Source organism: Meles meles, chromosome 6, assembly GCF_922984935.1.
Source record: "Meles meles chromosome 6, mMelMel3.1 paternal haplotype, whole genome shotgun sequence".
Lineage (NCBI taxonomy): Eukaryota > Metazoa > Chordata > Mammalia > Carnivora > Mustelidae > Meles > Meles meles.
This window is the reverse complement of record NC_060071.1, coordinates 134,886,182-134,901,745: the sequence shown is the minus strand read 5'-3', so window position 1 is coordinate 134,901,745 and position 15,564 is coordinate 134,886,182. Positions and strand designations below refer to the sequence as shown.

At 51.3% G+C, this 15,564-nt stretch overlaps 1 protein-coding gene across 2 annotated transcripts in view; it reads left to right on the top strand.

Annotated features, from left to right (window-relative positions):
• ESRRB (estrogen related receptor beta) overlaps positions 1–15,564 on the top strand; it is a 226,797-nt gene that overhangs the window by 168,822 nt on the left and 42,411 nt on the right. For both annotated transcript variants that reach the window (XM_046010423.1, XM_046010422.1), the window contains exon 2: positions 1,886–2,295. In XM_046010423.1, coding sequence (XP_045866379.1) covers positions 1,899–2,295 — 397 coding nt within the window. In that variant the 5' untranslated portion in view covers positions 1,886–1,898. The remainder of the gene's footprint in view (positions 1–1,885; positions 2,296–15,564) is intronic.

Here is a 15,564-nt window from a genome sequence, read left to right as displayed (position 1 = left end):
CGCCGGAGAGCCTGTATCTTCAAACATTACATTCCAGTAGATAAACTTGAGAGTGGGAGCCTTATACCTATCTCTTATCTTTGCATCTGCAGTTTCCAGGGTCTGATTAGAACCGCCTGTGGGGCAGTAAGTTCCCTGTCTCTGGGCATGTTCAAATGTAGATGGACGGGACAAGCCCTGGGGATATGGGCTAACCAGGAAATCATTAGTGGCTTAAGGGATGGCCAGAGCCCCTCCCCGTCATGAGATTGCATTTGGTGCGGGTGGGGGGTGGGCTTTTCGGGGGAGGGGTACGGGGGAGAGGGGGGCAAAGCAGCCCTTCCCTGGGTGCTGACCAGTCCTTTCCTCCAGGGACTGCTCAGGAAACAGGGGCTCCCTCTGAGTATTATTGGAGGTAGGACTGTGGCTGCTACCCCAGGACCCAGCAGGGCTGAGACCCTCCCTCCCAGCTGGAGCCCTCTTTCCACTCATGGGGCTGTACCGCCGACCCGTTGGCCCTTTTCTTTCTCCAGGAACTTTCCTTTCACCTGCTCTGTGGGCATAAGCCTTGGCCTCCTCCTTACCTCCACATAGCCAGGCCAGGTCAGGGACCCATGGACTCTGAGTCAGCCTCCTGCCTCCAGATTCTGGCTGGCCGCGGAGGTCTTGAGTATGGGCCGCAGCTGGGTTTCCCTAAATGTCTACCTTCGTCACCCTGCTGGGAGCTTGTCTTACCCTTTCGGAGAAAGGCTCCTCCCCTCGTCCCTGGACCCTGTGGGAGAGTCACACCTTGCCTGTCTTTTCACCCACCCGGTGTGGGAGGAGGGACTTTTCTTTTGGGAAACATTTGACCCTTTGCAGTGATCCCGTCGTGGTGGTCATGCTCCCTTGACTCTGGGGGTGAGGCAGGGATGCTGAGAGCTTGAAATGTGGGGTTAAGAAGCTGCTTAAGGGGGCGCCTGGGTGGCTCAGTGGGTTAAGCCGCTGCCTTCGGCTCAGGTCATGATCTCAGGGTCCTGGGACCGAGCCCCGCATCGGGCTCTCTGCTCAGTGGGGAGCCTGCTTCCTCCTCTCTCTCTGCCTGCCTCTCTGCCTACTTGTGATCTCTGTCAAATAAATAAATAAATAATCTTTAAAAAAAAAAAAAAAAGCTGCTTAAGGACGCAGGGAGCTGGGGTTGGAAGCCCCCTCATGCCTCCTCTGGGAGACCTTGTCTCGGGCCTGGTGGGGCTGGGAAGCCAGCCTGCTGAAGGACGAGGACCAGGGACAGGAGGGAGGGGCCTGGAGCCACCTTCCACAGGGGCCCCGGGCCAGAGGCAAACCCCAAGGGGCAGCCTTTGTCACCAGCCCTACCTCTTGCCTTGGCCAGGCGCCTTGCTAGGCATCTCTGGTCCCAGTCTCAGAGATGGTGGTGCATGGGGAAAGCTCCCAGCTGGGCTTACTAGAAGCCCCAGTGAGGCTGGGCGCGATGGGTTATCAGGTCACTGCACGGAAGTGTCTGGTCCCGCACCCGCACACGGGGACTTTCACCTGTAGCCACCATGGGGTCTTGTCGTGCAGGGAGGTCGGCCAACTATTTTGTATGAATTGTGACCGCTCTAAGTCCCCCTGAGGCCAGCAGCGTACGGAGAGCCGGGGTGCCTAGTCTGAAGTTGATCAAACATTTTCCTCTGAGGACTCAGAATGTTCTGGTGGGTAAAGCCAGAATCTTGCTATGGGCCGCGCAGTGTCCTGACCAGTTGACCTTCTGGGCCAGCATTTTTATCTCCCCAAGGCCCCAGCACGGAGCCCCTCCCAGCCACCCCGCCCACTCGGTGCCCGGAGCCCCAAGCTAATTCCTGGGGCAGGTGTCACGCCCACCGCACCCTCGGCCGAGCTGACTTGCCCGCGTTCTGTGTGTCCCCAGGCTGCTGAACAGAATGTCTGCGGACGACCGGCACCTGGGCTCCAGCTGCGGCTCCTTCATCAAGACAGAGCCGTCCAGTCCGTCCTCGGGCATCGACGCCCTCAGCCACCACAGCCCCAGCGGCTCATCCGACGCCAGCGGCGGCTTCGGCCTGGCCCTGGGCGCCCACGCCAATGGTCTGGACTCGCCGCCCATGTTCGCAGGCGCCGGGCTGGGCAGCACCCCGTGTCGCAAGAGCTACGAGGACTGTGCGGGCGGCCTCATGGAGGACTCGGCTATCAAGTGCGAGTACATGCTCAACGCCATCCCGAAGCGCCTGTGCCTCGTGTGCGGGGACATCGCCTCCGGCTACCACTACGGCGTGGCGTCCTGCGAGGCCTGCAAGGCCTTCTTCAAGAGGACCATCCAAGGTGCGTGACGGTGGGGCAGGGCCCGAGCGGGAGAGGTGGGTGCAGCAGGAAACGGGGCGGGGGGGGGGCGGTATATGCCCGGCAGCTGCTGGGTCCGGCCGGGCACCGGGACGGCAGGGGTTCCATAGGGTCTCCCCCGGCCTCTCGATTTCTCCTTCGGGATTCCGGGAAAGACTCTGAACCCCAGGACAGTCGTGCAGAGGGTAGACATGTCCCTGTGGCACCCCAGAAAACCCAAAGGAAATCCACACAACGCCTCACTATTCGTGCGTCACTCAGTGGTAGGGGGAACAACTGTCGAGGGCGTGTCCCTAAAAAGCTGATTTGGGGGGAGAAGATTGTTCTTGGCCCTGCAGTTCCAGACCCTTAATAGTAGAGTTCTCATTTTGTTGTGATCCTTTCTTTCCTTTTTTTTTTTTTTTTTTTTGTTTGTTTCAAAAGAAAGAGGAGGCAGGGGTGGAGGGGCAGAAGGAGAGGGAGAATCTCAAGCAGACTCCCTGCTGAGCACAGAGCTGGCCCCGGGGCTCTATCTCGGGAGCCGGAGATTCTGACCTGAGCGGAAATTGAGAGCCCATGCCTTAGCCGACTGAGCCTCCCAGGCACCCTGTTTTGATCTTTTTTAATTGCACAAGTGAAACACCGTTTTCTTAATTGGGAGAGTCAGGCCACCAGAGCAAGGGAAACCCACTCACCCTGTCTGATCCCAGCCTGGCCTGTCTTTGAGGGCTCTTTACGTGCATTGGTGTTATCAGCTGAATTGTGTTCTGATGGCCAGGACGTTGGCTGTCTGTCTCAGAGGGTTCCATGAGTGATTTATTCCTATGAACTTGTGCAGGAGCCCTGGTGGGTGCTGTCTGTAAAGTCACCCCAAGGGAAATGGGGGCTACTAATGGGTCCACCCTCACAGCTGTTGCCAAGTTCACGGCACAGCGGTCAGCCCGGAGGAACAGCCTGTGCGCGGTAGGTAGACTCTTAAAGCAGCCGTTCATGGGTAGAGCACTCACGCCTTTCATTCCGTTAACTTTCCCTTGAGCACCTACTAAGCGCCAGCCCTTGTCCTAGGTGCTGTGTGGATAGAGTAGACAAAAGCCCTCCTTGTGCACGGAACTGAGGTGAGCTGATACCGTTTCACTGGGATGGAATTCGTAACCGACTGGACAAAACCCAGGGGGCACCTGTCTTGCCCCCCTGGTCCTGCCTGGCTGTCCTAAGGAGGGTGTCCTCCCTCCCCCACATCCCCATTTCACTTTTGAAAGAGTCAGGTTGAGCTTTCCTGGGATGATTTGGTCGTTTATTCATTCAACAAATATTTGTTGAAATTCTTGTGATGATGTATTTATCAAATCAGTGGAGGCCCTTTGGGGTGGGTCACATTTCCAATTCTACCTATTAATGGAGATGTTGGGGTGTAGAGATTATCCGCCTGGGTCCCTGGGTCAGACCGCTCTGTCCATTACTCACGCTGAATGTCCCTGGGCCTGCTGCCTCAGTTTCTCCCTGGGCTCCTGTCCTCAGTAAGGTGAGATACGGTCTTTCCTTCCTCCCATAGAGATGTTAAAAGAAGAGTAAGTGAATCAGTATGTACAAAGCACTTTGACTATTGCTTGGCAGCTTGTAAGTATGAAATAAACGCTTCCAAACATTATTTTCACTTTCGCAATACGACTTAGGACATAACTCCTAAGACAACAGACATACAATTTATTGTACCGAGCTGGCTTTTGTAATGACATCTATTTAAGTAAAACGGTGTAATTATTATGACTTATAATTTAAATTATTTTAGCTATTTTAGTTATAGGTAATAGTTTTTAAATGAACCCTCAAAAAAATACGGTAAAAGTTCAATCATTGCAGAAGAGTAAAGCAATGAAAAGTGTATTTTCCTAAAGCCCCAGACTCTGGTTCCTCGTACCTTCCCCAGAAGGAGCTGTGACCCACAGTGCTTTCAGCAAATATTTACTGAGTGTGTTACGTCAGGTGCTGTGCTTGCCTCCAGCGCTGTGAATGTACGCATCCCCGTCCCTGCCAGCTTCAGACCCTTGAGTCTGGGAGGAGGCCCTGGAAACTCTATTGGAAAGGCACTGTGTGGTCGTGCTGAATCTCCTGCGTCCGTCAGGGTTGAAAATCTCTGGTCTGAGAGCTAGTCAGCGTCATTGGATATTTGACAGACAGGAGATGTTTACATTTTCTTCCCCCATCGGGAGGTGGTCTTGGTAAGATGGCCATTAGTTTGGATTCTTTGAGGTTGGTTGAAAAATCGCTTTTTTTTTTTTAGGAGATAATCCCGTTTTCTTCATTCCGTATTGCTCTTAAATGAGGGGAAGGGGTTCTGGATCACATTTTCTGAACGTCCCACATGCGGAAGGATTTGTAAATAGTCTTAATTATTTGTTCCACGAAGAGGATAATGATCTTTTTCCTAGAAGTCAGAAGACAAACAGCAGCATTTAGTACCGTCAGGACTGAACTGCTCTTGCCTCTTTTCTTTGTCCCAAGTCCTGAGTCTTCTGAAGCAGGGAGAGGTTTCTGTCTAGAACAGGGAAGACGTACCCTGTAAAGCTGACGGCCTTCTCGGGTGATTTTTGTTGACTCTTTGGTTTTAGTCTAACATTGATTTCGACTTTGTTGTTTTGGGACGTGAGGGCTGTAGAAAATCTGGGAACATTGAGAGGAGAATGTGATGTATTGAATGACCTCAGGGACAAGTGGGAACTGTGTGCGTGCTCTGAGTGAGGTACGGGCCGGAAGCAGGAGAGAGAGACGGGCTGGAAGCAGGAGAGAGAGATGAGGCACCTGGCCTTGAGATGCTGCAATCTGACGCTTAGAGCACGTGAGTCTGTAGGCCTGGCCTTGGGCTCCAAGCCCGTTTATGGTCCCCTAAGCACCTACCCTATTTAAGGAGGATATTCAGACCATTAAAAAAAAAAAAATCTCATCACTTGGACTGAGGGCCTTCCATCACGGAATGATCCATTCATGAATTTATGTGGATGCTTGGAAGCTCTCAGGCTAATGCTGGCTCATTTTCCACCTCCCTCCTTAGAACACTCCAGTCTCTTAGTGCTTATCCCAGTATGGGAAGTTTATAGAAACAATGTCATGGTAGACTTAAGGAAAAAATTCTCAGGTGCCTATTTCTTTCTTTTCTTTCCTTTCTGCCCTTTGTTCTTTTTTCTTTAGATTTTATTATTAAGTAATTAATCTTTACACCCAAAGTGGGGTTTGAACCTACAGCCCCAAGGTCACTAGTCCGCAAGCTCCACTGACGGAGCCTGCGAGGCGTTTCTGTAAGTACTTACTGAGCGCGCAGGTGCTGTGCGGGGTGTCCTCACTCAGGCAGGAGTGGGCGGGGCCTGGAGAGGTGGGCTCAGCACAGCCTCCAGGCTGAAGCCTGCTTTTGTCAGTCAGATTGGATTAGGACTCTGCCCCACCTGTTCATTTACATAGAGTCAGGGGGCTTTGATGGGGCAACCTCTGGATTGAGTAGTTTCCATGGAGACTTCTGGCTCCAAAACCTAGACCATTTTACCGTCTGGCCCCTTATGGAAACAGTTTGCACTCCCCTGCAAGACAGTATTGAACGAGGTGGGCGTACTCCTCTGCCCTCAGGGGGCTTGGAGTCTGCCCCGCCCCATTCTCTGCCAGAAGGGCGTTTGTTGTCAGTGTGGGGATGCGCTGATGACACCCTGAACAGATGGACTTAGCCACAAAAAAGGCACCTTCCAGACGGGACACCCACTCCTCACCAAAGGAGATAATCATTAGCCTGATTGAATTTACTAGCATATCTAAAGAAAAAAATGTGCTCACCGAAGAGGATTGATCAGCCCCAGAGGGCAGGTCTTTGGCCAAGGCACCACTCCACTCCTAGGAGTCCGCCTGGGGGATGGACTGCTGTCCTGATAAACATCTTTCTGATTCGCATCCAGTTCCCCTATAGGTCTTCAGCTTGGAGTGAACTTGCTGGTTAAGCACACCAGTTCCTCCCCGTACTTGAATGTGCCTCCCTGGGCTTATACATCAGGTTCTGGAATTTGGGCAATGGGAGTCTGCCCCAGAGAGATGGCCCCTCTCTGGATGATGATACTGACCTCACAGTAAGGAAAACCTCTGTAATGAGGTGGCCTTTGGGGGAGTCCCCTGTTTCCAAGCTGGATCCCCCCAGGACCTTGAGAAATGAGAAGATGCCACCGGACCTGCCCACTCTCCCCTGCACTTGTGGTGCCTTCTGTCACCGATCGCCTGGTTATAGATGCTGCCACGAAGGCTGGGAGAGGTCTCCCAACCGGGGCTCTCGCCGCCTCCCAGGGTTTGAGGCCCTCCTCCTCCCCACTATCTCCTTTTATCTTCTCACTTTGTAGTCTTCTTCCTGCCATCTGCATTTAAATACCTCTAGTACCTCCTGTCTAAAATGAAAACAAAACAGCATCCCCATCCCCTGAGGCTTCAGCCTCCAGCCCTCCTTAACCTCCTCTCCATTCTTGACCCACCATGTGTGCCCAGTACATCCTGCCCCATGTTCCAGTTGCCTCCGGAGTTAGAGGAGTCCCACTTCCAAAGCTCATGCATCAGCCTCCCTGTGCCTTTGACGCCTAGAGAAATCTCCACTTGGGTGTCCCAGAAACCCCCCAGATGCAATGAGTCCTCAACAGAAGCGGTGTCTCTGCTCAGGTGTTCTTGTGCTCCAGTCGCTGCCCACTCCCCAGCATGTAGGCCAGAAGTGGGGTTTATCTTTTTAAAGATTTTTAAAAAGATTTTATTTGTTCAGGGGCGCCTGGGTGGCTCAGTGGGTTAAGCCTCTGCCTTCGGCTCCGGTCATGATCCCAGGTGGGATCGAGCCCCACATGGGGCTCTCTGCTCGGCGGAGAGCCTGCTTCCTCCTCTCTCTCTCTCTGCCTGCCTCTCTGCCTACTTGTGATCTCTGTCTGTCAAATAAACAGACTGGGTGGCTCAGTGGTTTGAGCCGCTGCCTTCGGCTCCGGTCATGGTCTCGGGATCCTGGGATCGAGTCCCGCATCGGGCTCTCTGCTTGGCAGGGAGCCTGCTTCCTTCTCACTCTCTCTGCCTACCTCTCTGCCTACTTGTGATTTCTCTCTGTCAAATAAATAAATAAAATCTTTAAAAAAAAAAAAAAAAAGAAAAAATAAATAAATAAAATCTTTTAAAAAAAAGATTTTATTTGTTCGTATGAGAGAAAGATCACAAGTAGGCAAAGAGGCAGGCAGAGAGGGAGGGGGAAATAGCTCCCCGCTGAGCAGAGAGCCCGATGTGGGGCTGGATCCCAGCACCCTGAGATCATGACCGGAGCGGAAGGCAGAGGCTTTAACCCACTGACCCACCCAGGCGCCCCATGGGTCTTACCCTTAACTCTGCTTCCTGCCCCCCATCCCAAACTAACGTCCCAGCCGCCGTGGCCTGTGGAGTCTCCTCCCTTCATGTCCCCTGCCCGGATGCTTCTCTCCATTTGCCCTGGTCCATTCCAGGCAGCCACTGACCACTGACCACGGTAGTTTCTAGTCCAGACTCCCAGCTGTAAGGCTTAGCCCTTCCCAGTCTGTTTTTTTTTAGTGCTGCTAGGGAGACGGTTCTGAACACATATCTGAACGTGGCACTCTTCCTGTCTTGCTTGTGGGTGAATGGCAGTTCCAGAACGTGACTGAGGATGTCCTCTGGGATTGCCCCACGCTGACCCGGGAACCTCAGCCCCGGCCACTTTCCCTTGCAGGCTGTGCGGCCAGGCTGACTGCTCTGTTTTCCAGTTCCCGGAACTGGTTGCACGCCATCAAGTTTCTAGGCGTCACACGTATTTGTCCCTTTATTCTGCCTCCCCCAACCTCTGGCCCCTACTTTTGTCCTGTAGGTGTCCAGTTAATTGGCATTTCCTCCGGGAAGTCTCCCCCCCCCTTCCTCCTCTCATTTGGCATAGGGGGCACCCCTCCCGGGCAGGAATAGGGTTGTATTTACTTCGATTTTTGCTGAACCCCACATCCTCTAGCAGTGCCTGGTGCTTAGAAAGTTCTCCATGCATAGAAGGCGATCCCCGCAGTGATCCCCCTTTTCCCAGTGAGGACGAACCAAAGAAGTCTGGCCAATTTGCATGCACGAACTTGCAGCGATCTCGGTAAACTAGGCCAAGGTCTACTTAAAACAGTGTTAATTCTAGTTCTTCTCATCTGTTGAGAATCACATTTTGTAAAACACTGTTTCTTTTGAAAACTTTTCCTTCTCACATTTCGTGAAGCAGGGTTTATCAGACTTCTCACACAGACCTTTGACTAAAGTGCCTTTGCCTTTTCTAGGGACTTCTTGGGTCATTTAAGCCAGTTTTTTAGAGCACACTGTCTTTCCTTCGTCTTGCTTACTTGAAATTTTATGAGCAGGTCGGGGCTGCTGTCCCTGAAAATTTCACTTTGAGCTGTCCGTCCGGTTCCCGGACCATTAGGACAGCTGCTTTTCTTTGTGTCGATTTACAGTCCTGATTTCCATGACATACTGGGTGCTCTGACGGCTTTTGGCACCCAGCATTTGCAACCGTGAGGTTCTGTTCCTAGGAAGAACCACATTTGGGTGACTTTTCTTTATTGCCTTGTTACTGATCCGGTGGGATGGATGACTAGCACTGGTTGAGGTCTCCTTGGGGCCGTAGGGCCGTCCTGATGGTGGGTCAGTCTAAAGTGATGGTCACGGCCCCTCTCTTAGATGTCACAAAGGCTCAGATAATAAAGAGTCTCTTTTCTAAAGGACAGTGTTTGTTGGGGGGGACATGGCTGCCTTACGTTTGAGCTCATGAAGCAGTTACTCAGTTCTGTGCTGACTGTCGACGGAGTCCAGCCACTGTGCTGGGAGCTGGGGGCGGAGCAGGGCCCCGAGCCTGAAGGTTGCCAGGTGGGGGGTGGGGGAAGGGCAGTCAACATGATAGCTCGTAAAAGATTCGTCATGACACCCTCGAGACAAGTGCTGGGCACGAGCAGGACCAGTGACGAGACCAGACCGAGTGGGCAGAAAGGGTCTGATTCAGACAGGAGATTTGGAAGGGCCCTGCTGAGGAGATGACTGTCAAGGTAGGCAAAGCACGTGGAAGAGTCCTGGGGCCAGCCCTGGAGGCAGAGGAAACAGCAACTCGTCTCAGGACCAGAAAGAGGGCCAGGGTGTCTGGTGGGAGGGAGGCCGAGGGAAGACCTGGAGGGTGGGGGGCACGGGGCGTGCTGCACTTGGACTTTCTCCTAGGCGGAGTGGAAGCCGTTGATGAATACATTGCTGTGGGAAAGGTGAAGCCACCCTGTACCCTTTCCTACATCCCCAGGGCATGTGGCCAACTTAGCAGTTCACCTGAGGCCCTTGGAGCAGCTCCTGGGTGTGTGACTTAAGATGAGGAAAGCAAGAAAGAAGCTCTGGCAGGCTCCGCTTCTGTTCATCTGGGGACCCAGATGCAGGCTTAGAAGGAAACTCTCCCAGGAAGGGGGCAGGGAGATGATTGATGGGTTATCCTGGCTTGGACCGCCTCCAGGCCTTTTGTCCTGGAGCATGAAGCTGGGGATCCCAGGGGACACGAGCTAAGGGGGCTGCAGAGACAGAGGCAGCAGGGTGTGGGAGTCAGGAGCGGGTTGCTGTCCCCAGCTCTGCCCCTGACCAGCCAGCTGACCTTGGGTGGGGATTGGGTTCTCTGATCTCAGTTTCCTCATCTGTACACAGAGAGTCCGGAACCGGGGCACCTGGATGGCTCAGTGGGTTAAAGCCTCTGCCTTCAGCTGAGGTCATGATCCCAGCATCCTGGGATCGAGCCCCCACATTGGGCTCCAGAGAGCCCGCTTCCCTTCCTCTCTGTCTGCCTGCCTCTCTGCCTACTTGTGATCTCTGTCTATGAAATTAAAAAAAAAAATCTTTAAAGAGTCCAGAACCCCGCGGATGCTGTGTGGTGTGCAGGGCACTGGGGCAATGAGAGGAAAAAGAAATCACAGTTCCTCTTTGCAGAGACGCGGCCAGGGTGCAAGTCAGGTGAGACAGCCCAGTCAGGGCAGGGATGGCATCTGGAAGGCTGTGCAAGCAGGAGTGACAGGTGAACATGCCTGGCAGAATGCCATGGGAGGAGTGGGGCCCAGGGAGGGCTCGGGGAGGTGGGGCTCCGTGACAGAGGACAGACGGGGAAGGCAGCATGAGGCTGGATGTCACAGGGCTTCCTGGGCTTTGTGAAGGAGGAGAATAATGTTCAGGGGTGGTCTCACCTGGCTTAGAACCCCAGTTTGACAATTCCTTCCCTTGGTCAACTTGGTCAAGTTACTTAGTTTCTCTGGGCCTTAATTTCCTTGTCAAGGAAATGGGATTAAGGGGGCTGATCAGTGGTTTCTGCCGCTGGCATGTCCTTGCAAAGTGTGGAAATAAAAGGAGACCTGCGTGTTAAGTCTTCTGCTCGGTGCCTGGAGTCTGAGAGCCCTTAAGTCCATTTTGTGGCTTCTCATGCTCAGCTACCCGAACCACTGAAGGGATTTTAGAGCAGGGGATTAATCCCATCTCCTTTTGGCTAGGGAATTCTGGCAAGATGATTCAGGGAAAGATGGGCGAAGTAGGAGCGCCTACTGCCTAGGGGCAGGCAGTCGGGTCAGGAGGTGATTTTTTTCTTTTCTTTTTTTTTTTTTTAAAGATTTTATTTATTTATTTGACAGAGAGAGATACAAGTAGGCAGAGAGGCAGGCAGAGAGAGTGAGAGGGAAGCAGGCTCCCTGCCGAGCAGAGAGCCCGATGTGGGACTCGATCCCAGGACCCTGAGATCATGACCTGAGCCGAAGGCAGCGGCCTAAACCACTGAGCCACCCAGGCGCCCCAGGAGGTGATTTTCATAGTTCATTTAACAGAGCCACTTAAGCATGCTGCTGGGGGCATCCAAGCCAGCAGGGGCAGGAGGGGTAAAAGGAGAGGTTAGGCCAGAGAAGCTTTTGGAAGTGGATTCAGTATAAAGAGAAGAGTGGCTGGATTGAGACTGACCCTTGGGTTTTAATTTTAGGCTGCTACTGGGGGCAAGGAAATCTAGAAAGAATTTTCCCGGCGGAAGAAGGGCCAGCTGGGAGGTCAGGGTCATGGACAAAGTTTGGGTCATGCTGAGTTGACCAGTTCACAGGTCTTAACCTGGAAGAGTTGAAAATCAGGGCCTAGAGCTCAAGAGTGGAATTTGTGTAGGGTTTGGAGGCTGATGAGATCTTCTAGTGGTTCTCAAAAGTGTGGTCTAGAAGCACCTGGGAATTTGTTGGAAATGCAAATTTCTAGCCCCACCCAGGCCTCTAATCTGAGGGGGGGGGGGTGTAGGGCCCAGCCTTTTTATGTAATACACCCTCAGGAGAGCTTCTAGAGAAAGCTCCTCAGCAGGAGAGGGGCAGAGGGTGGGGGGTAGCAGGAAGGAGCTGGTGAGAGGAAGGGGAGACTGAGCCTTGGAAGAAGACTGGGAAGCTCCATCTTGCCCAGTTGGAACACGCAATTTCCCGCTGTAACGTCTCTGAACCGGGCTGTGCGCTGGTCACTCCAGTTGCCCCTCCCCTGCATCCCTGTCAGAACTTGCGGAAAGGGGCCAGCGACCTGGGAGGAACCCCCGTGCCCAAGACAGTGGACATTCTTCAGCTCCCTTATTAACCGAGAGGACAATTCTATGGAAGAACACCAAAACAATGACCTTGATCGAAAATGATTCAGGAGAGTCCCACTCGAAGTTTCGTGACACCTTTCATTTGTTTTTCTTTTATTTTCTCTTCCGTGTATGCACAGGAATACTGTGTGACCAAATCTCTATCTCAGTAAAGCTCAAAGAGATCTCACAAGAAAAAAAAAAACGAAAATGCAAGGGCAAGGGAGCATAGTCAGTCTGATGGGCAGATTTCCCTTTTTTCTTGATGCTACATAAAATAATGGTGCGGTCTTCCGTCAGAAGCACCGCAGAATCAGAAGAGAAGGGATTGGAGACCTTGCTCCAGTCCCTGAAAGGGGAGGGGAGATGAAATCGAACATAGGGGTTTAAGGGTTTAAGAACTAGGTGTCCTCTGCTGCGGGAAGGATTGGGGATGGGGGTACCTGCAGCATTTGCTGAATTCTAAGGTTTTCTAGGTGGAGGTTCTTGGTTTTCAAATTGTTTACCTTTACCCCCTTGAGATCCCCCCCTTTTTTTTTTAATAGAGAGCAGGGGAGGGGCAGAGGGAGAAGCAGACTTCCTGCTGAGCAGGGAACCTCCCCCCCCCACACACACACAATGGGAGGGCTTGATCCTAGACCCTGGGATTGCGACATTAGCCGAAGACGAAGACGGATGCTTAGTCGAAGACGAAGACGGATGCTTAGTCGAATGTGCGGTGGGAGAGGGCTTGGAGGGTCGGTGGGGTTTTGCCAAGCCTATGGACTGCGGGCCTAGGTTGGGGAGATTAGTTAGGATGGACAGGTTAGAGGCAATTAGATGATAAAGAGTTGGCTAGGCTTTGCCTTGGAGGTTAGAGTTCATTCTTTACATAATAAGGAGCGGTTGGGCAATTTCTTGAGCTTAATTCTTAAGTTAAATTTGTAACTTTTATCAAAATAATGTATGTGTACAGTTTTTAAAAGTACAATAGAAGTGTCAGTCTCCTAATAGTCCCTGGCCCTTCACATTCTCTTTCCTCCCCTCGGGATTCAGACTTAGCCCCCCAAGGAGAACTTCCTTCTGGCATTTATCGTTGTAGTTGCTAATAGGATTTTACAGCTATGTTTACTGAGTTGGAAGTTTCGGCATTATTTCTTGACTTCTATTACGGACACTAAGAATTAGTTCCAGTTTACAGCCCATTACACACCCACCCACACCCACTCACTCTTACTTCCATCTTTTCATTGTCGGAACATGGCTGCATCGCAGCTCTCGGTTCAGCCCCTGACTGCTAGTTCCTTCTCCACGTGTCCTTGACTCTTCTCCTGGGTTGGACCCCCTGTTTTCTGGATCCAAAGGCACAGGGGAGGTAAAATTGTCGACGTCTTGGAAGTGCGGAAATGTCTTTACTCATTCCTTCAGCCCACACATGAGATGTATATCTTGGCTTGGTAGAAAATTCTGGCTGAAAGTGACCCATCCCCCGCCCCATAACACCATTGCTGGTTTTCTTGGTTTCCGGTGCTGCCCTCAAGAAGCGTGGAGTCGTCCTTTAGGGACTGGATATTGAGACCTCATTGTTGCACAGACGGTTCTGGGTGCTGGGGAAGCCTCCATGAACAAAACAGAGAAGAAACAAGAGACGTAAATGTGAAGTCGGGCGATGGCGCTGAAAAGAGAAAGTGGCCGTGCCCACAGGGGGGGTGTGTGCGGTTCGGGGGCTTTTTTCCCTCGTGGGATCAGATAGGGTGACTCATCTTACTCTCCATCTGTTTTTGACTCGTTTTTTCACTCTCCCTGAAAAATTTTAATCTTTTCTTTCTTTGTTCTCTCAGATTGAAATTTTATTATTAAAGTCTGTGTAGTGTGTTGTAGTTCTTTTTTATTATTTATTTATTTATCTATTTTCATATTTTTGTTTCGCGGTAATTCAAGAGGCACAGTGCAGTTTTAAGAAATAGTCCAGAAAGGGCCCCTGGGTGGCTCAGTGGGTTAAGCCTCTGCCTGCGGCTCAGGTCATGATCCCAGGGTTCTGGGATCGAGCCCCGCATTGAGCCCCTAATCGGGCTCTCTGCTCAGCAACAAGCCTGTTTCCTCTCTCTCTGCCTCTCTGCCTACTTGTGATCTCTGTCTGTCAAATAAATAAATCTTAAAAAAAAAAAAAAGTCCAGAAAAAAAAATAGTCCAGAAAGATCCCGTATACCTTTCACCCAGTTTCCCCTAAAGATAATATCTCATTCGGATTTTACCAGTTGTACACGTTCTGTGTGGGTTTTAGTTCTTTGCAATTCTATGCAATTTTATCTCCATGAACTGCTATGACCATCCACACCATCAGATAGAGAAAATCAGATAGGGAAGGGCTATCACCACCTCCCTCTCTCTCCCCTCCCTGACCTGGGGCAGCTACTAATTTGTCCTCCGCCTCTACAGTTCTATCCCGATCTTTTCTCATTCATTCTTCTGGACTTTTACTTTTTTTCGTAAACTCCTACATTTTAGGTCTTGGAAATGTCCACCACCCTCCCCTCCCTCTGATCTTTGATTTCTGCCTTTGTGATGACTTCCTCTTCAGGCTTTCCTCTCTCAAAAAGTGCTGATGATTCGACTTCGAGCTTCCAGGATCAGCTAGCTGTCTAATTCTAACATCTTTTCTAGCCTGTTCTCGATTGCTTGGGTTTTTGTTCTGCTAGAGTAGTTCCTCAGCTCTTCTAAATTTATTGTGGCATTCATAGTTTTAATTTCTGTGAGCTCCATTTTACACTTTTTTAAAATCCTTTATTGCATGCTGTTCTTGTTTCATGAACGCAGTTTCGGGGTTTTTTTTTTCTTCTCAAATTGATAGTACGCTGATTATGCTTTGTGAGCCTGTTTCTACTGACTGCTTTGTCCTGGTTTCTTCCCATGTATTTTTCCCTCATTTATTTGTTTCGGTTAGTCTTTCATATTGAAGTCTTTTTTATGAATGTATTGGTAATCCTTGGCTGTCTGTCTGTCCTAAATGCAAAGAGGGATAAAAAGAAGAGAAGGAGCTTTCCCTCGGTTTATCTTTATTGGCCGGTCTTCTCTCTGATGCTGTGCAATCTCCCAGGCGAAGAGCCCTATAAATTCCTACCTTTGGGTGAGGGATAGAGTATAGACTGCTAGAATTCTGGGAGTGGGCCTGGGGGTGGGCTGGGTGGTCTCACTATCTGGTCATCCTGTTTCAGCCCCTTTTGCCCATGGTCGAAGCTGAGCTCTTACGTCTAGAGAACTTGACTTGCTCATATTCACCAGGGATTAAGCTGGCTTCTCTGCGGTGGGTTGTGGACCACTCCTTGGTGGCCACAACCCTACCAAGTACTTGGTAGCTAAGTACTCCCTAAATACAGATTAGCAAATTCCCCTGTTTCTGGCCTTACACGCCATTCAATCTTCTGTATCTTGAGTCTTCAATGCCTGAGGCTTTCTGAGGTTCTGCAGTACAAATGCTTTGTCAGCTGGAGCTCCTTCTTTGGCTGCTTTGGTTTTTGGGGGGTTGGTTGGTTGGTTTTTGTTTTGTTTTGTTTTGTCTTTTTGAAAGAGAGAGTACCTGGGGGGTTGAGAGGGAGAGACAGAGAATCTCAAGCGGGCTCAGCACAGAGCCTGACTTGGGGGGCTCCACGAGGCGCCCCTAGCTACTTTGGTTTTCG